The 20,197-nt window shown below is 49.6% G+C and overlaps 2 protein-coding genes across 8 annotated transcripts in view; both read left to right on the forward strand.

Moving 5' to 3' along the window:
* Positions 1–639, forward strand: part of MTMR14 (myotubularin related protein 14) — a 40,580-nt gene extending 39,941 nt beyond the window's left edge. For 4 of the 6 annotated variants that reach the window (XM_006206830.3, XM_006206831.3, XM_015241436.3 and 1 more), the window contains one exon: positions 43–639. In XM_006206830.3, coding sequence (XP_006206892.1) covers positions 43–226 — 184 coding nt within the window. In that variant the 3' untranslated portion in view covers positions 227–639. The remainder of the gene's footprint in view (positions 1–42) is intronic. The other 2 variants (XM_015241437.2, XM_015241438.3) reach the window with 1 other exon arrangement.
* Positions 640–1,992: 1,353 nt separating this feature from the next.
* On the forward strand, positions 1,993–19,215 carry CPNE9 (copine family member 9). 2 transcript variants are annotated; one of them, XM_072940824.1, is made up of 20 exons: positions 1,993–2,060; positions 2,582–2,622; positions 2,741–2,787; positions 2,881–2,984; positions 3,420–3,456; positions 3,943–4,019; positions 7,468–7,531; positions 7,647–7,750; positions 7,966–8,070; positions 9,482–9,523; positions 9,847–9,922; positions 10,029–10,082; positions 10,507–10,568; positions 11,281–11,327; positions 11,575–11,756; positions 12,013–12,140; positions 15,821–15,923; positions 16,532–16,589; positions 16,958–17,031; positions 18,813–19,215. In XM_072940824.1, exons 1-20 carry the CDS (start codon positions 1,993–1,995, stop codon positions 18,990–18,992), a joined length of 1,653 nt encoding a protein of 550 aa, XP_072796925.1. In that variant the 3' UTR covers positions 18,993–19,215. The 2 variants fall into 2 exon arrangements, with proteins under 2 accessions (XP_072796925.1, XP_072796924.1); XM_072940823.1 differs by lacking the exons at positions 1,993–2,060; positions 2,582–2,622; positions 2,741–2,787; ... (1 more) ...; positions 3,420–3,456; positions 7,468–7,531 and having other exon boundaries at positions 3,991–4,019.
* Positions 19,216–20,197: the final 982 nt, after the last annotated feature.

A 20,197-nucleotide genomic window follows, 5' to 3' on the forward strand; every position in this document is an offset into this window, starting at 1 on the left:
TCCAGGGTAATGCATTCATTCTCTCTCCCTCCCTCACCACAGGCTTTCAGCCCTGAGTGAGCGGGAGACTCGGCTGCAGGAGGTGCGCTCAGCCTTCTTGGCTGCGTACAGCAGCACAGTGGGGCTTCGGGCAGCAGCCCCCAGCCCCTCCGGTGCCATCGGCGGCCTGCTGGAGCAGTTTGTCCGTGGTGTCGGACTTAGGGGCACCAGCAGCAGCACCTTGTGAAGCAGCCAGCCCACGACAGCTTCCTGCTCCTCTCACCTGAGCCCTGAGTGGAATCAAAGCCATGCCCAGCCAAGGGGTGCTTCAAAGTCAGGGGAGAGTCTCCTCCCCTTCTCCATCATGCACATGGCAGCCCCGAAGCTGAGCAGGGCTAAGGACATGGTTCTGCAAGCCCCAGCTTCCTGACTGGTTTCTGCCGCCCCACCTGTCACTGCCTCCCACCCACTCTAGTCTTTGATGAGATTCCTGTCAACTCTCAGAACTGTGTGGGGTTTCCCTGGGGCCTAGTGGAGGCCAAGACTTCACAAAAGATCTCCCTTCCCATTCTTGTTTCCTGGGGAGGAGGGGTCACCTGCACTGAGAATGAGGCAGTTTGACACATCACAAAATAAAATCAAAGTCTTTTTGAACAGCTACTTTTGGCATCATCATTTGGTTGCTGTCTTTGTGGAGTTACTTGGAAGATGCTCACTATCCTTTCTTGTGCTAAAAGTTATTTTTATGGAAGGGGGCAGATGAAGCAGGGTAGAGAACGGGAGACCTGGGCGTGCCTCTTAATTCCTGAGCCACGAGAGTCTCCGGGGAGATGGGGACAGGTAGTCACAGGTTGTTAAGGTGGAAGCAGTGGTCCTCAGGCCTGGGTGGGCCCTCGTCACCTAGGGAGCCTGTTTATTCCTGCAGATCTAGGGCTGCCTAAAATTTAGACTTGAAGTTGCTGAGATCTTCATTTCTCTGGGAAGAGGGTGGAGGGAATTTTCATTTTTAATAAGTACAGCAGACAGTCCACTCCTGGTACAGATGACCTGCAGCCCCTGCCATGAGGAGCCCTGCCTATAGTGAGGGGTTGGCTTCCGGGACTTTGGTGGCCTTAGGTGATGTGGGGAAGGTGGGTCTGGCTGCCCGCCACCCTCATCTACAGTATGACTTAAGAGTGGGTTGCATCCTCACAGGGTATGTGTGCGTCTCGAACACCATGGAGGGTTCAAAGACATGGGCAAAGAGCTTTGCACGGTGCTGTAACAGCCACCACTTACCCAGCTCTGACTCTTAATACAAAGGAGGTCATCAGCGTGAATGCCCAGAGGAAGGAAATAACACCAGTGAACATTTCTTGAGTACTTACTGTGTACAATCCCCTGTGCTTAAGTCCTTTCTGTGGATTATCTAAAATTTTACACCTCAAGTAGGTGCTATTATGGCTTTAGACTAGTGAGCTGACTGCCACAGAGATGTTGAGGAACTTGCCCAAGGTCACACAGCTAATAAGAACAAATGTGTAACTCTTCCTATTCTGAGGAGGGAGGGCAGCAGTGGGAAAGGGAAGCAGATTGTTGAGGGAGCAGCTCAGGAAGAGGAGTCTACCCCAGCAACCACCAGGCACCCTGAACCTTGAGCACCTCAGACAGCTCTCACGGGGGAGGGGGAGGGGCTTGGGTTTCATCCCAGTGGCAGACGGGCTCGAAGGACTATGCCATAGTGTGGGTTGGATTTCGGGTCCTGTAAGGTTCCTGGCAGGCTCGAGGTTGCTCCAATGGGGCGAGGGCCACCCGCAGGGCCGGGCGGGGCTGTGTTGCCATCTGGAGCCACTGCGCCGGCGGCCACAGTGAAGGCGCGAGCAACGAGAGCGCACGCAGGGCTGGAGGGAGTGCAGCCGCTGCCGGCGCCGCCGCCGCCGGCCCCGCCGCTGCCGCTGCCGCCTCCCCTAAACAGCCCCGGCCCTAGCAGCCCCCATGTCGCAGCTTCCCGCGGCTCCGGCCAGCAGACCAGCCATGTCTCTCAGCGGAGCCTCTGAGCGCAGCGTCCCGGCCACCAAGATTGAAATTACCGTGTCCTGCCGGTGAGCGGGCCACGCTGGGGAGGGCTTAGGCACCGCTCCAGCACCACCTCGCTTCGGGGCTTGGCGCGGACAGGGACTAGACCCCAGGGGAAGAAGAATCCGGGGCCAGAAAATCGCGGATGCAGACTCAGGGGAGTCGCTCGTGGACTTGGGGAGGGGGTTTCCTTGAATAGCCTCAATCGCAAAAGAGGTCTCAGCCTGCGGGCTCAAGGTGTGGGTCGCGGGGATCCAATAGGATATGGGCCCCACGAGGACAAAGTTCTGGGGGTAACCCTCTTTCCTGGGCCCTTGGAGGCAGTATGGACGTGTATGCGTCCAGTCCGCAGAGATACAGGTCTCAGGCTGAGATTTCCGGTGTTGTCCAGAGTGCTGACAACGCGGACTCCGGCTGGGGATAGTGAAGGGAGAGGGAGGAACAATTTGAACCCCATGCCTCCCCATGTACCCATCTCTGGGCAGGGTGGAGGCGATGGGCTCCAGGATGATCCACCCCTTGTCCGTCTGTCTGTCACTTTCTCTAGGAACCTGCTGGACCTCGACACCTTCTCCAAGTCCGACCCCAGTAGGCGTCGCCAGCGCCGGGAGGGGGGAATCTTGGGGTCCGGTTGCGACTGAGGGGCGGGGATGGGGTGCGGGCCAAACTGACGTCCTTCCCTCCCCGCCCCCACTCCCGCCTGCAGTGGTGGTGCTTTACATGCAGAGCCGGGCCAGCCAGGAATGGCGGGAGGTGAGACCTAGAGCCCTCACCCTGCCCAGAGCCGCCCCCGGGAATCACCCGCCCCCTTGCAGACTTTGCGCTGACTCTCTGCTCCCCATTCAGTTTGGACGGACCGAGGTGATCGACAACACGCTGAACCCAGACTTCCTGCGCAAATTCGTCCTCGACTATTTCTTTGAGGAAAAGCAAAACCTGCGCTTTGATGTGTGAGCCCCGCCCAGAATTCTGGCTTGGACCGCCCCCCTAACCTGGATCCTCCTCCCCCACGCCCACTTTGGTCACACTCTGAAGGGCTCCTCTCCAGCCTTAGCTCCGCCCCCAAGTCTAGGTTGGCCCTGCCCTTAGGTCAGATCCAACCTAGTTCACTTCCCAGGCTTGGTCTTGCCCTCCCAGTCAAGGACACTGCTCCGCCTCCGTCTAGGCCCCGCCCCTGACACGACCCCGCCCCCAGCAGGCCCCTGACTCCCCCTCGCCCCAGGCCTGACTCTGACCCTGACTCCTGCCTGAAGGAGGTCCTGGTTGAATTCGCGTCCAAGGCCACCCTCCCTCCACCCACAATTTTAACCAGGACTCGAAATCTGACAGCTTTTCCAGGCTCTCTCCCACCAGCCCCGCCCCACGTTGGTCCACTCTCTTTCCAGGTACAACGTCGACTCTAAAACCAACGCCTCCAAGCCGGTGAGCGACCATCCCCTTGCGGGTTGGCCGGGCACACATGCAGCGCTCAGTGTGTTAAACGACCCCCTTAGAACCCTCCTACCCCTCAAATCCGATTCGACCTTCTTCAGCCCCAAACCGCCCTCCCTGCCCTGCCCTCCTCTCCGGTTCCTGCTTTGGTTCCCCGCCCCCCCCCCCCGTGCCTTTTATTCACTTCTCCTCTTCCTTCTTGACTGCTGCTGGGGCTGCTGGGACCCTCAGAAGGTGAAGCTGAATTGGGGTGGGCAGGGGTGGGATGAGTGTGTGAAAGGGTGGGGTCGCATCATGGCTTAAAGTGATGGCAGGGCCATCTCCTTGCCTGGGGATCCCCTCCCTCTCCTTTAAACCACGGGCTGGGTGGTTCCGCTGCCTCCAATTGCCCTGGTCATGCAGCAGTATCACCAGGGCTGGGATGGGACTCTGTGCCCCAGCCCCTCCAAGCCTCGCTGATTCTGTGTCTTGGTGTAGGATTTCCTGGGACAAGCTTTCCTGGCCTTGGGAGAGGTGATCGGAGGCCAGGGCAGCCGTGTACAGCGAGCCCTCACGTGAGCTGAACTGGAAGGGGAGCGGGAGGGGGGAAGGATGGGTCCCCAAATTGTCCTCCCAAAGAGGCTGCTGACCCTATATCAGTGGAGGTTGGGATTTCCCCTGGTCAGGAGCCTTCAATGGCTCCCATCACCCTCGTGGGAAAATCCAGTCTCCAGGGCTTTGCTCAGGTCAGTCTCAGGTCTGACATGTCTTCTCCCTCTCTCTCTCCTCTCTTTTTCTAAGGCTGATTCAGACTTTAAGGTCCACTTCCAATCCCTTCTCCTCCAGGAAGCTTCCCTCACTAAATCAAATCCTCTGGAATTTCTATTACATTCACTCACTAAATATTTATTAGCCCATTTTGTATGCCATACCCTGTGCTAGGCACCAGCGATTTATCCATTCCACAAATACTTCTGGACACATACTCTATGTCAGCCACTGTTCAAGGGGCTCGGGTTGCAATGACCAACAAAACAAAGGTTCCTGCCCTCAGGGAGCTTATTCTACAGAAGGGGGAGAAACAACACAAAGTTTATGTAATAAGTAAGTAAATTACATAATATGTTAGAAGGTTTTAAGTGCTGTGGAGGGGGAGGCAAAGTAGAACAGAATTAGGGGGATTGGAAATGCTAGAGGGTGGGAGTTGCAATGTTCAACAGAATGGTTGAGTACGTCTCATGCAGAAGTAACTTCGGAGCAATGACCTGAAGGAAGTAAGGGAGTGAGCTGTGCAGATATCCACAGAGGGATGTTCCAGGCAGAGGAAACTGCCAGTGCAAATGTCTGATAGGTTCAAAGAGCAGCAAGGAGGCCAGTGTGAGTGGAGCTGGATGAGCAGTGGGAGGAAAGGAGGAGGTGAGGGTGGAGCGCTCACAGTTAGGCCCTTGTGGCCCATGTAAGGACTTCAGCTTTTACTCTGAGTTGGGAGTCATTAGAGGGTTCTGAGCAGAGGAGTGATATGATTTGACTTGCTTTCAAGGGATGATTCTGCTGCTGGGTTGAGACTAAACCTTGGGTGGACAAAGGTTGAATCAGGGAGTTATTTTACAGTAATTCACAGTGCTAGCAGCAAAGGAGGGGAGAATTGCAGATTCTGGGTGTATCTTGAAAGTGGAGCCAACAAATTCCTGACAGATTGAATATGGATGTGAGAGGAAAAGAGAAATCAAGAATGACACCAAGGCCTTTGGCCTGAACAAATGGAAGGATGGAGTTGCCATAAACTGAGATGATTGAAAAATAAACTGAAGGAGGGGTAAGCTTCAGGGGGAATTCAATCAGTTCAGTTTGACATGTTGAATATCATTATTTTAATTTTTATTAGGTGTCTGAATGGACAAGTCAAATAGGCAATAAGAAACATGAATCTTAGATGCTCTTTAAGGAAGTGAGATGAGATCACTAAGGGAGGGAGGAGAGAGAAGACCAAAGACTGAGACTCTGTGAGTTGGAACTAGGACGGGAGACTGAGAATGAGAGGGGAGGGTAACCCAGAGAAGGTGGTGTTGTCCTGGAAGCAAAGTGCAGGCATGTATCAAGGATGAGAGAGTGACCAGGCATGTCAAATGCTGCTGCAGGTCAAGTAAAGTGAGGACTGGAAATTGGCCATTGGAGTAGCAAGGTGGAAGCCGCTGGTGACTGTAACAAGCAGAGTTTGGAAGAGGAGACGGGAGTGACAGCCTGGTTGGAGAGGTTTAGAAGAGAATGGAAGAAGGGAATGGGAATTAGGAAATTGTCAACTTGTTTTGCTGCAAAGAGGAGAAGAGAAAAGGAGAGGTGGCTGAAGAGGAAAGTGAGAGGTCAAGAATTGGTTTGTAAAATTGTTTAACATGAGAAAAATCATACCATATTTTTATGCTCATGAGAATGATCCAGTAGAAACTGAAAATTTGACACAATAAAAAGAGGAGAGAATTGCTGGAGGGATGGCCCTGTGCAGGCGAGAGGATGTGCGATGTAGCACACAGTGGAGGGACAAGTAGGCCCCTGGATTGTCGTTTATAGCAACGGTAGGAAGGCGCTGGTGTGTGGGTGGAGACACTGGGGGCAGGGTAGGTGTGGTGGTGGGTCTGTGGACATTGTCTTCTGGTGGCTTCAGTTTTGTCAGGGAAGTAGGAAACAAGGTCACTGGCTGAGGCTGAGGACGGAGGAGGAGGAGGCTCTTCGCGTTGAGGAGAGAGGAGGAGTGGAACTGCCATCTCATGGAACCGGAGAGTGAAGGGGCCTGGTCTGTACAGTTGATTAAGGACCCCTTGAGGTTTGTGGCCATGCATTTAAAATAAAACCAGTTAGCATGAATGTGCATTTTCCTCTGGCCATATTCAGCTGCACAGGTGCAGCATGGGTTAGGCAGAGGATCGGATTTAACTAGGGCTGTGGTTCTGCCAAATAAGTATACAGAAGTGAGAGAAGGGCAAGGAAAAAGGAGCAGGATGCAAGAGACTGATCATTACAGCCCGAGTGACTGTGCTTCACGCTGGGTGAGGAGGTGAGGGAGAACAGTGAGAAGGCAGTAAGATCGGCGACTTGGTTCTGGATGTGCAGGTGGAGAGTCCCTGTACTCATCACACTCTGCCTTTTTAAAGCACAGAGAGTCAGAGATCAAAGGAGCCAAAGAAATTGTTCAACAGTCTCATTTTAAAGATGGGGAAAATCACATAGCAAGTTGGAGTCGAGACTTGACAAGTGCTAGCAGTTGGGGATAGGTGTCCCAGTATGTATCCTTCAAGTACATGGAAGTGTCCCTTCTTGAGTCAGAAGAAGATAAGGCTTCCCTGCTCTTTTTGATCTCACTCTTCTGTCTTCAGAAAGCACAGCATCTTCGACCTCACAAACCAGCCCTTTTGCCCTGGGTCTGAACAGAAATTCCTCTCCCTCGTTCAGGACTGCTACATCACACTCTAATTGCCCATTGGCTTTGACATCCCACCTCCCCCTGAAGCTCCCTGAAGGTAGGGTCTAGCAGAGCCAGAGAGTGCCAACCAGCCAGTTCATACCTAGCACAGTGCCTGGCGTACAGTAGGCACAAGGTCTGCTTTGAGAAGTAGAACCACCTTCATATCTACCAAGCTTACCAATTACTTTTCCTTTCATGCACTCATTCCGATCGCTTCACAACCCTGAGAAGTGGGCAAGATTCCCATTACCTAGAGGAGAAAACTAAAGCCCAAAGAAAGGGGAAATAACCTGCCCAGAACTCTAAATCCTATGCCTTTCCCACACTACCATGATGAGATGTCCGCCCAGGCTAGGTTAGCCCCTTTCTTCCAAACTGCAGACCCCTCCCCAGTCAAAGTCAGGCCCTTCCCCAGCAGGAGCCGCCTAGGATGGAGGTGGGTACACTCAGGGGACTGTCAGTAAATGGCAAACTGCATCCCCTGGCCCACCCAGTCCCAGGCTGGCCACCCCAATCCTTGTTTCCTACTCTCCCCCCCTCTACAAAGAGGCTTTTTCTGCTTCCAGGGGTGTACCAGGCAAGAAGTGTGGGACCATATTGCTGACCGCAGAGGAACTTAGCAATTGTCGGGTCAGTAAGGGCCACATATTAGACCCAGAAGGCTCTCTTCTCTCCCCAGACTCCCTTTAGTGGGCTGTCTGTGTGTGTGGGCAGTTTGAGTGGCACTAGCCCAATTTCATCCTAGGATATTGCCACCATGCAGCTGTGTGCAAACAAGCTGGACAAGAAGGACTTCTTTGGGAAATCAGACCCTTTCCTTGTGTTCTACAGGAGCAATGAAGATGGCACGTGAGTCACTGCCCCTGTTGTGACCATGGGCCCATAAGGGCTCTTAGGCTGGGGCATCTCAGACTCCACCAGGACCTGAGCACTCACTTCCCTCTCCAGATTCACTCAAGGCAGCACACAATATGCGTGTGTGTGAATCTCCAAGAGTATCAAGCCCTGTCTCTGGGCTCAGTCCTACCCTAAAGGCAGGTTCCAGTCCTCTTGTTCTTCTCCAGGTTCACCATCTGCCACAAGACAGAAGTTGTGAAAAACACGCTGAATCCTGTGTGGCAGCCCTTCAGCATCCCTGTGCGGGCATTGTGCAATGGAGACTATGACAGGTCTGTTTCAGCATAAGCTAAGGATTAAGGAGACAAGGACATGACAATGGGTTTCCTGGGTCCCAGAATCAAGGCAGAAGTGTCATAATAGCATTAGAGCATCCTGCTTAGTGAGAAAGAGATTTGGGCATGGAGACGGGTGCATGAGGAAGCAGATGTATAGTCACATGGATGCGTAGGTGAGTAGGTGAATGGATGGATGGATGGATGGATGGGAGGGAAAATGAACAAATGAATTAGCAGATACATGGATGGATGGTCAGATGAATGGATAAACTGGTGAATGAATAGGTGGGTATATGGATGTATGTATAAAAGGACTGGTGGGTGGGTAGAAGGGGAGATGGATGAATGGATAGCAGGTGAGTGGATAAGTGGACTGATGAGTGGATTAGTAGTTGGACAGATGATGGATGGATTAATGGATGGATGAGAAAATGGATGATTGGATGGATGGGTTTATGAGAGACTGGTAGATACTTGGAGAGGCAGAGGGATGACTGGAACATCAGGAGGATAAACAGGTGAAGTGACAGGTAGATTGACGAATAGACATATGAATGAATGGTGGAGGGACAGATGGATTAGTGGGTCAATTTGTTCATGTATGAGTGTAAAGTAGATAGGCTGACCATATAAACAAACAAATGGGCAGCATGAAGATAGGTGGGTGGATAGAAGGATGGAAGGGACCATAAGTGGATGGTTATACTGATGAATGGATACTCAGATGGACAAATGTCAGATGGCTGGGTGGTTGGATAGATGAATGGACCGACAGATGGATGCATACATGTATCAGTGAGTCAGTGAAGGGCTGGATGTATAGTTAGATGGGTGGTAAAGATAGAGGATTAATAGGTAATCAGATTGGCAAATGTATGGGTAAATGGGTGGCTAGATGGATAGACAGATGGTTGAATGAACTGCCACATAGATCGATGGACATACGGGATGACTTAGGCATAGTAGTTAAGAACATGATCTTTGGAACCAGGACGTCTGAGTTTAAATTTCAGCTCGGTCACTTACTAATTATGGTCCTTAGTCAAGTTACTGGTTTTTGTGCCTCAGTTTCCTTATTCAAAAATAACAATAGTAGTTACTTTGTAAGGTGATTGTTAAATTAAACTAGATAATGTGTGAAAGTTCTGAGAACAATGCCTGGAATATACCAAGACTCATAAGTAATGAAGAATAGTAATAGTACTACAAACGACAGTAATAATAGTGGTAGTGGCGGTAGATAGTTGGGTACGTGCTTGGACTGATGAACGGCTAGGACAGACGGGAGGAAGGCTGACAGAAGGACAGATGGGCAGATGGGGGATGATCTGTGTGTAGTTAAGTGGGCAGGGGCATCTCAGCTTTATCTCACTCACCCAGCCCATGTTTATCTCCTGCATTCCAGAACAGTGAAGATTGATGTGTATGACTGGGACCGGGACGGAAGGTAGCACTGCCCCACATGATACCACCTTTCCTGTATTTAACCCAGTTCCCTAAAAAACTACGTAGTACATTCGCCAGGAGCCCCAGAGTGCCCCTGGGAGCCAGGAGGGGTGAGGACAAATGCCAGGACCTTGGGTACAACTGACCCCCTCAGTTGTCTCTCTGGTACACTCTCTCTTCCCCTCTCTTCCCGTTAGTTTGGTCCCACTTCTGGGACCCTGCAGCCCAAGAAGAGGCAGGGGATAGTGGGACTAAAAGACTGGTTTCAGGGGTAGCTCCAAGCCAGCAGCAGCGGCTGCTCACCTGTCCCTGGCCTCCTTGCAGCCACGACTTCATCGGTGAGTTCACCACCAGCTACAGAGAGCTGAGCAAGGCCCAGAACCAGTTCACCGTGTATGAGGTGAGAGCTCCAGCCCCGCCAGGTTGCCCAGGCCCTCCGTCCTGGAGTGTCAGTCTGTGTTCCTCTTCCTCTGCTTCCCACCGTCACTGTCACCTTCTTCACTTAGGTACTTAACCCCCGGAAGAAATGTAAGAAGAAGAAATACGTCAACTCGGGAACTGTGAGTGCTCCCTAGAGCCCCGGCCCTCCCTGGATCCTTCTGTTTCTGTCCCCACTGACACAGCATGACATGACAAATGTTGAGGGTACGGGAAGGCTGTGGACACAGATTACTTGGATATAATAATGTTGGGTACAATGTGGCACCACTGTTTTTCTTTCTTTTATTCTTTTTCTCTCACCTAAGGAAATTTTTTTGATCTTTACTCTTTTGCAGAATTTTTTTGAAATTCTAAGTTATACTTCCCAATTTAGTATACTTCTGGAAATCCAAATATATATCTGACAGCTTCCCCTTTTTGCCCTTTCAGAAACTGTGCAGGGTGGGGCAAAGCGGGGCGGGAGGTGGGATCCAGGCGCCCCTCTCCCTTGTTCCACCCCAACTACCCTTTCCAAAGTAGCCGGCTGCCTCTTCTGTCCCACAGGTGACACTGCTCTCCTTCTCTGTGGACTCTGAATTCACTTTTGTCGATTATATCAAGGGAGGGTGAGTCACAAGCCAAGCTCTGGGCTGAAAGTCCCAGTTCGGAGCCTCAGTTTTACTATTCATTAATGATCAGGGTCCAATGAGATCATGAAGATAAACTGTAAACCACTTGCAAAGTATAAAGTGCTCTGTAAAATGCAGAGTGCCACCCATCTTAGTCGTCTCCACGGGGCTGCCTTTCAACCCTGGCTTCCAGTACCCCCTGGGAGGATGCCAGACCAGTGGTCTCAGAAGTGTCCCCAGTAGCCTGACTGGGCCCCAGTTAGAACTTATGGGCAGGCAAGAGGGACAGGCCGAGAACAGAGGGAAAGACAAGCCGACTGTAGGGGATGTTCCCCTTTGTTTAGTGGAGGCAGGCAGACCTGGGGAAGGTATTTTTCTTCTCTGAACCTCACTCTTCTCCGATGTAAAAATGGAGATATTAATTAGTGTTCAGGGCTATAGTGAGGGTTAATTTAAATTATATGTAATATACTTGTCATGCAACGGGCATTTAATTCTGCTACGCAAAGTGGGTCCCGTGGCCAGCAGCATTTGCATTACTTGGGAGTTTGTTAGAAATGTAGAATCTCATGCTCCACCCAGACCATCCAGATCGTATTTTGCATTTTGACACAATTCCCAGGTGATTCATATGCACACTAGTGTTTGAGAAATTCTGGTGCAATAAGTACTAGTCCCTCACTTCTCAATCCATCTATTTCTCCAACAGGACACAGCTGAACTTCACAGTAGCCATTGACTTCACAGCTTCCAATGGTGAGGCATGGATGGGGGAGTGGGGTGTGGAGGAATTCTAAAGATCAGTGGGGACTGACCTGGATTCCCACCTGGGGATGAGCGTTCACCTATTCTGGAAGCCCATGCAGCCTGATACGGGGGCAGGAGTGCTGTGGGGAGATTATTGGGTGTAAGGGGGCCACCTACCTGAATGCATACAAAGATAGGCCGGTAAATAGATCGATGATCAAGGTGACCATGAGGTGGGGCTTCTGTTTCCCTCCAGGGAACCCCCTGCAGCCCACCTCCCTGCACTACATGAGTCCCTATCAGCTCAGCGCCTACGCCATGGCCCTCAAGGCAGTGGGAGAAATCATCCAGGACTATGACAGTGACAAGCTCTTCCCAGCCTACGGCTTTGGGGCCAAGCTGCCTCCAGAGGGACGGATCTCCCACCAGTTCCCCCTGGTATGGTATGGGCCAAGCCTAGACTCCATGCCCTGGCATCTGGCCCACCCAGTCTGTCAGAATTCTTCTCCTTATGTTTCCTCTAAGGTTCAAGGACCTGTAGAGCAGCGGGAGCTAGGGGAGGTGGCAGAGCAGGGCCAGAGTTTGGGGGGGAGCATGAAGGAGAGTGATGGAAAAAAGAGAGAGTGAGCTGGGATCAGAGCACTCCTGGCTGTGCCCTGCGTGGGGTCAGCCCAGCAGGGCATCTTCTCTGCAGAACAACAATGATGAGGACCCCAACTGTGCAGGCATCGAGGGCGTGCTAGAGAGCTACTCCCAGAGCCTGCGCACAGTGCAGCTCTACGGGCCCACCTGCTTCGCACCTGTCATCAACCAGGTGGCCAGGTAAGGGAGCTGGGCGGGCTTGGGGAAAAGGAGGGGACCCAGACTGGAGACTGCTCTCCCAAGGGTAGTCAAGACTGCTCTTGGGTGAATCTGGGCCTTGGGGAGAGGGGGAAAGTTTCAGTGTTGGTCAGGCTCTGGTATAAATATGTTACATAATGCCTTATTCTGAGGTAGAGAGGATGTCAATAAACTACCCCATCCCCACTCCCTGGGAACAACCACCCAGGCCTCAAGTTTGGGGAAGACAGAAGGGACTATAGCACAGCGGACAAGGCATAAGCTTTGGCATCAGACCTGGGAGTGATCCCCGGGTCTACTACTCACTAACCACGTGACTGAAGCAGCTTAGCTTCTCTGAGCCTCCATCCATTTCATCCTTGTAAATGGGTAAGAATAGATAACAATAGCATTTTTTTTTTAGTGGAGGTACTGGGGATTGAACGCAGGACCTCAAGTCTGCTAAGCATGAGCTCTGCCTCTGAGCTATTACCTCCCTCTAACAGGACTTTCTTTATTGGGTTATTGGGAATGTAAAAGTAGACAACAATATGAGAATGATCAGCACAGTGCCTGGCCCACAGCAAGTGCTCCCAGAGGATTAAAATGAGCTCAAGTGGTAGATTAAAATACAGAGAGTAACTTCTGAAAACAGAAGAAAGTGCCTCTTTAGCCCAGTAGATAGTGCTTCAATCTCTTAAAAACGGACGAGTAACTCCAGATTTTCAGAATAAAAGCATACAAAGAAAATCCAGCTCACATATCAAATGATTTTTTTAAATACAAATAAAATACAAGACAGAACTAAGACCAAATGTATGTAAATAAACATAAATTGGATAAGCTCACCTATTAAAAGAAAAAGCCTCTCTGATAGAATAAAAAAAGTAATAAGTAGGCCCTACTGTATGCTAAATAGAAGAAACCCACCTAAAACAAATGACCTCAGAAAGCTTGAAAGTAGAAAGATGAAGCAAAAAAGGGAATAAAAGTGGAAGGATTTTCAGGAGATTCATATGTCCAGAGGGTACCTTTTTCTCTAATAAAGATTAGTTTATTTTTCTAACTCATGGTGAGGATAATAGTTTCTTTAATTATAAAAGTAACATAACATTGGTGTAGAAAATTTCAAGGAGGGAGAAATTAAGAAACAAAAAAAAAAAAAAAAAAGAAAGAAAGAAAAGAAGTCTCCCAGAATGCTGCCTGTGGGAATGTGGACATACATTTAGTTCTTGACAGTCTTTTCCTTACACACCGCAATGGCAGTCGAGTTACATGTAATATTTCACTACTGACTTTTTCACTTAATAATGGAACCTAAGCATATTTTTTTGTTGTTATTAAACAGAATTCTTAAATACTATCTTGGGAGAGTTCACTGATTCATTCACTTGGTAAAGGGGAATGTAGCATGAATGTGGGCTGTGCAGCTAGACTGGCTAAGTTAATACACCTACTCTAGCCCTTACTAGCTGTGTGACTTTGGGTGAGACTCTTAACCTCTCTGTGCCTGTTTCCTCAACTGTAAATGGGGATAATAATATCCACATCATAGGGCTGTTGTGAGAACTAACTAAAGTAGTATTTGTCAGGCGCCTACAACAGTGCCTGCCACGTCATAGGTGCTATAGGTGTTAACTATTACTGTTACTATTATTATCATTATGACTATTCAAAGGGCATCTGCATGTGCTCAGTTCTCTGCTGGGGCACTGGAGACGCACAGATGAATCAGATCTAGTCTCTGCCCTTGGGAACTCCTGCCTTGGTGCAGGAGATAGAAATATAAATAAATCATTACCTTCTGTAAGCCAGAGCTTCCCAGACTTTTCCAGCAAGTCGCCTGTTGGCAGGAGCAAATGACTGCTTCCCCTAGAGGGACCAGGGGGCACAGGTGAAAGTAGCAAGCTGAAAATGTCTTTGAAATCCCTGTATTTTATCTTAAAAATTCATCAAATTTTATATTCTTCTTACATTGTGTCCATGTTTGCTGTAATTTAGAGGGGAAGGGGTGTTTTAAGTGTGCTTAGAATCATCTGGCTTTATCCACGAGATCATACAGTAGAATGGATGCTCCAGGTATCTTGTGGCCTTGGGCATCCCTGGGCACACATGCTGGTACCCTTAGGGGTATAACAACCCATCTGGAAGGGCAGACAGCCCATCTTGGTGGGTGGCATCCTAGAAGGCAGAGGAAGAGGAGGAGAGTCTGAGACAGCCAAGTCGGCCTAGTTGTGGAGGGGACTACTTGGCTGGGTGCAGAGGGCGAACCAGAGTTTATCAGAGGAGGAAGTGCAGAGTAGGCCCGGAAGAAGGAACTGCATGTGAAAAGCACAGAGACATTAAGGGGCAAGCAATAATTATTTGCAAAATGAGTGACAGGAATGGTACCAGCCCAGGCCTATGAGGAGGCTGCAGCCACAATTCAGGAAGGCAGCGGGGGCTGCTCCGGAGGATCATGGCCCACTCCCACCCAGGACCCTAGGCAAACTGAACTATAGCTATTTAACTTCTCTGCTTTCACCATACTTTCTTCTCATTGTTTGATATCAAGCTTAAATACCAGCACTGTGCAACAGAACTTTCTGCAGTGATGGAAGTGTTCTGTATCTGTGCTGTTCAATATGGTAGCCACCAGCTCCATAGGGATATGGAGCACTTGCAGTGTTACTAGGATGAACGAGGAACTGAATGTTTAATTCTATTTCAATTAATTAATTTAAATGTCAGTAGGAGCTGGGGGCTACCTTGCTGGATAAGGCAGCTCCATCCTTTCCAAGCCACACAGGGCTTCAGACTGGAAGTCGAGAGACCAGGGTCTCCCACGGCCTCTGTGCTAACTGAGGTCTCAGTTTTCGTATATGTAAAATAAGAGGAGTGGACTCAGGGACTCCTGAAGTCCTTTTCAGATCAAAGAATCTTGGACTTGGAGACTGATGATGAGAGAAGGAAAAGAGCTCTGGGAGCGGCTGTTAGCCTGGCTGAGGACGCAGAAGCCTAGGCAATGGGATGTGGTCAGTAGAGGGGAGAAGGGAGAGAGGAGAAATGGATGAGAGAGGAAAGAAAGGAGGCCTTCAGTCTTTGGTCGTGTGTAGTTGGGCCTGCCCCATCTCAGTCACATGGTCCACTCTGCTTCCCTTACCTCCTGGGCTCCAGACAGGGTGGGCTTCCTCCAGTACCACTGTAGGGCCTTTGTCCCTGCTACTCCTTCTGCCTGGAATGAACCCCCCTTCACTTGGCCCCTTGTCCTTCCTCCTCTCCTTCATCCTCAACATTGTTTCCTTAAAGAGGCCTTCCCTGACCTTCTGGGCCACGTCAGATCCTTTACGCAACACTCATGGCAGTGTCTCTTTCTATCCAACTCTCACCACAAATGTAATTTTATAGCTATTTCTATGATTCTTGCATCCATTTCCCTCCTCAGGAGGTCTGGATAGGATTTGTTTTTTCTCACTGTGAACCCCCAATGCCTAACACAGTACCTACCATACTAAGTGCTCTTTAAATGCTGCTGGAGAAATGGCAGGCAGGGCAGACAGCCAGATCTGGGGAAGGAGCATGAGCTTCAGAAGCCCTGGTCCTTGCCCACAGGTTGCACACTGGCCGAGGGAGCTTTAGGGATAGGGTGTTCCCCTGGCCTCTCGGGGCTTTCAGCTGGATTCTGATCTTGGCCTCTCACCCAGGGCTGCAGCCAAGATCTCTGATGGTTCCCAGTACTACGTTCTGCTCATCATCACCGATGGGGTCATCTCTGACATGACACAGACCAAGGAAGCCATTGTCAGTGTGAGTCTGAGGAGGAAGGCTTGGCAGGGGTGTGTGTTGGGGGGCACTGTTAATAACTGTGAAGGGGTGGAGATTTTACCCTACATACAAGCTAACAAGTTAGCCTTCCAGTTTCATAGATGCTAGCAGCAGACAAGACCTCTGGATCAGAGGCAAAAGACTTTGCAATTCCTAGCAATAGCAGTAGTTCAGCTCCCAGCATTTGCTCTGATTCTCTAAGTTCCAGTTCCCACAGGTTGATGTGCAGAGGGCCACATACCGGTACCCACAGTGGGTTGCATTATTGAACAGAAACCCTGAGCTTAGGGAACGCAAGTCTATTATAATGGGCAGTAAGCATGCCTGCCCTTTGTTCCAGTTTAAGACATTATATCATACTGACAGTAAACCTGCCCTTCACTCTAAAGGAAGACATTGTATCTTTCAAGGCTGTTGCATGTGCAGACATCCTTGAAAAGACAGTCTGGCACAAAGGGAATCAGTGCCTCGGCCTGTAAGATGTGCAGAAACATCACACGCACACGCACACGCACAGAACTGTCTCCCAACTGTCATCTCCCTTGTTATGCTAGCTCTTACCCCAACCATTTACCCTCTTTTCTTCACAGGCCTCCTCACTGCCCATGTCTATCATTATTGTCGGTGTGGGACCAGCCATGTTTGAGGGTGAGTAAGATGGGGGGCGTCCGTGAGTGGGACCGAGAACTGGGGAAAATAAGGGAGGATCTGGGCACACAGGCCTGCCTTACAGAAAAGATAGGATGGATGTCTGTGTTGAATCTTGGCCAAGTCACAGACCCCTGAGCCTGTTTCCTCATCATAACTGAGGCTGTTGATGCAAATACTTCCCTCCCGGGGAGATGGAATGCATGGGAAAATATAATAATAACTCCATCACAATGCCTAATATTTGCAGGACTTTGCTGCAACCATTAGACATTCTCATGGTGACTCCAAGGGGGAGCTAAGAGGGAGGGGGGCAGCGTGGGTTGGTGTGGGAGAGGCCAATCAGCTGAGGGGTGTCTTTTCTGCAGCGATGGAAGAGTTGGATGGTGATGATGTGCGCGTGTCCTCTAGGGGACGCTATGCTGAGCGGGACATCGTTCAGGTAGACCTGACCAGGCAGAGGAAGTCATGGAACCAAAAGGCATGGTGGGGAGGAGAGGCTAAGTTAGCAGCCATTCTCCCTTACTGCCTTTTTAATCACTTGCTTTTCTCCCCCTCACTCTTCCGCCTTCCTACATTCATTGAACAACTTCTTTTTGAGAAACAGGCAGGTTGCTGAAGCCATTGTGGAGTCACAGTTTAGGAGATCCCCAAGGCTCCTGCCCTCTAGTGGAGGCAACCAATTATAATCACACAGCTAAATAATAGTTCATTAGAATGTGATTTAAGTGCTCCAGAGGAACGGCAAATGCCACTCTGGGAGTCTGTAACAGGGACCTGATTGGGTACGGTCGTCAGGAAAGGCTTCTACGAGGAAATGACATTTGAGCTGAAACCTGAAGGAGGGGGTATAAGCATTACAGGTAGAGAAGCAGCATGTGAGAAGAAGGCTCAAAAGAACTGGCCCAATCTGGAGAAGGCAAGAGACCAAGGCGGCAGGATCACAGTGAGTGAGAGAAGCAGGGAGCCAAGGCCTTGCCAGTGGTGGTAAAGTTTGGGGCTTTGTTCTAAAAGAACTGGAGCGCTCTTAAAAGATTTGACATAGGGGAGTGAGATGGTCAGACTTGTATTTTAAGACATACAGAGATGCTGCGTGGAGAGTGGATTATAGTAGGGCAAGAGAGAAGTAAGGAAGCCTTTGCAGTAGTAGAGGGGAGACAACAAGGGTCTGGGTAGGAATGGAAACAGTGAGGATGGAGAGAAGAAGCAGGTTCAAATGATTTTTTAAGAAAAATTTACAAGAGTTGATGGTTTGATTTAACGGTGATATGAAGGGAAGGGGGCTTCAAGGATGACTCTGAGTTTTCCAGCTTGAGCAACTGGGTGAGTTATAGTCCCATTTACTGGGAAGGGGAAAGCTGGAGGAGCAGCAGATTTGGCAGAAAAGCCCAGAGCTCAGTTGTGAACATAATGGGTTTGAGGTATCTAAGACAACTGAAGGGAGACGAGATATGAGCAACTAAATATGAGGCTCTGGAGGCCAGGGATGGATGTATAAATTTGGGAGTCATCAAGGAATAGTGTTTTTTTAATTGAAGTATAGTTGATTTATAATATTATATTAGTTTCAGATGGAGAGCATAATGGTTCAGTATTTTTATAGTTTATACTCCATTAAAAGTTATTACAATATAAAAGCTATTAATTCTCTGTGTTATACAACATATTCTTGTTGATTATTTATTTTATACACAGTGGTGTATATCTCTTAATCCAGGGAACAGTCTGTAAAGTCATGGAAGTGTATGAAATCACCCAGGAAGAGAACTGAGAGAAGGGACCAGGTTTAGAAATCAGGTAGACCCAGGGGAATAGGGGGAGGAAAAAAAGCGTCCAGAAGAATGTAGTGTGTCCAGAGTGGGATGTGTCCAGAAGATTATGGTCAAATGTAATGGAAAGCTAGAGGAGTCAGCAAGATGAGGACTGACAGTCGTTGCCCTCTGGACTGATTTGGGAACGTGGTGCTGTTGATATTGTTAGCAAGAGCAGTTCCAGCAGACTGCCTGAAGCCAAACTTGAGTGGGTTGAGGGTGAACAGAAGGTGAAAAAAAAATGGATAGGGAGAAAGCAAATGTAAAAGGCTCCTCAAGAGAGGGGGTGAGAAATAGTGTGATATTTGAAAAGAGATGCTAGGGGTCAAAGAGGACTCCTCCCCACTGCACCCTTCCCCACCCCCCTCTCTCCTGGCCACCACCCACATATGATTGTCTGTGCTTGTCCCAGTTCGTCCCATTCCGAGACTATGTCGACCGTTCGGGGAACCAGGTGCTGAGCATGGCCCGACTAGCCAAGGACGTGCTGGCTGAGATCCCAGAGCAGCTACTGTCCTACATGCGCACCAGGGACATCCAGCCTCGCCCTCCACCCCCTGCCAACCCCAGCCCAATGCCAGCTCCAGAGTAGCCCTGCAGAGCCCCCCTATCCAATGCCTAGCAGTCTGCCTGCCTGCCCACTTGCTGCTTCTGCTGAAAGCCAGAGGCACCCGGAGCCCTGGACCTCACTGAGAGGCCAGCTTGGAGGATCAGTGCTGGCTGGTCGAGCTCTCTACCCTCTCACCCACAGAAGGGCCTGGCACTGTCACCACCTCCCTGCCTTCATGCCAATAATAAAGCTGATCTTTACTCCACCTCTGTCTCATGGGTCTTGGGGAGGGAGACTAGGGGACCCAGGGCCTGGGGCACAACCAAGAGAAGGAGGGAGCAAGGACAGATTCATCTTGGGTTCATCCCCATCCTAACATATATTGATTTAATCACTTCTTCAAACATTCTTCACACACTTTAAGCAATAAATTAAACTTTATGTGTGTACATTTTTTTCTGAGGAAAGAGGCTCGTAGCTTTTATCAGATTCTGAAAGGGATTCCTGACCTCAAAGAGGGTCAGCTGTAAGATTACTCAGTGTAACTCTGCTCTAATCCATCTACTCTGACTTTTTCGAGTGAGTATTCACTACATATCAGACACTACATGCTAAGTGATAAGCATCATCTTATTTAATCCTCACAACAATCCCATGAGGTAGGCACTATTTTATCTCCATTTTACACATGAAGAAACTGAGGCTCAGAGGGGTTAAGTAAGTTATTGAAGAGAACCCATCATTTTGACTCCAGATCCCAAGATCTTAACCAGCAAATCAGATCAGTGTCGATTTTATTAGGATGTTTTGGGGAAGATACTGCATATGAAAACACATACTTTATAGTGGGTTGAATGCAAGGTTTGTATTAAGATAAAATAGAAGTTTCCAATGCTTTGGGCTTTGCCTCAGAGCCCTGGAAGACCCTTTCATGCTCCTCTTGGATGGCAAAACTGGAGAGGCTCAGGAACAAGCATTGTTTAACAAGTGGACTCTTCCTGGCACCCACGTCCTCCGAAACCCCCAAGAACTGACAATGGAGTTTTCGAGCTCCACTTTACGAATAAGTTATAGGAGGTAGGAAGAACTTAACAACTTGCCCAAGTTCACATAGCTACCAAGTGACCCAGTCCATTAAAACCAGCTCTGTTCGTAGCCATTAAACATTTCCCGCCAACCTTAAGGATTCCCAGCATCTGAATCCCATTTTAGGTACACAAGCCCTTTCATACCCCACCAGCCCCTGC

The sequence above is a fragment of the Vicugna pacos genome, chromosome 17, assembly GCF_048564905.1.
Source record: "Vicugna pacos chromosome 17, VicPac4, whole genome shotgun sequence".
In the NCBI taxonomy this organism is placed as follows: domain Eukaryota; kingdom Metazoa; phylum Chordata; class Mammalia; order Artiodactyla; family Camelidae; genus Vicugna; species Vicugna pacos.

Bases quoted from the DNA above. Each gene is read 5' to 3' on its own strand.
- CPNE9 (XM_072940824.1), top strand. From the start codon at position 1,993: ATGTCTCTCAGCGGAGCCTCTGAGCGCAGCGTCCCGGCCACCAAGATT. The intron at 9,524-9,846 runs GTAGCACTGCCC...GCCTCCTTGCAG, and splicing joins GACTGGGACCGGGACGGAAG to CCACGACTTCATCGGTGAGT. The intron at 10,083-10,506 runs GTGAGTGCTCCC...TCTGTCCCACAG, and splicing joins AATACGTCAACTCGGGAACT to GTGACACTGCTCTCCTTCTC.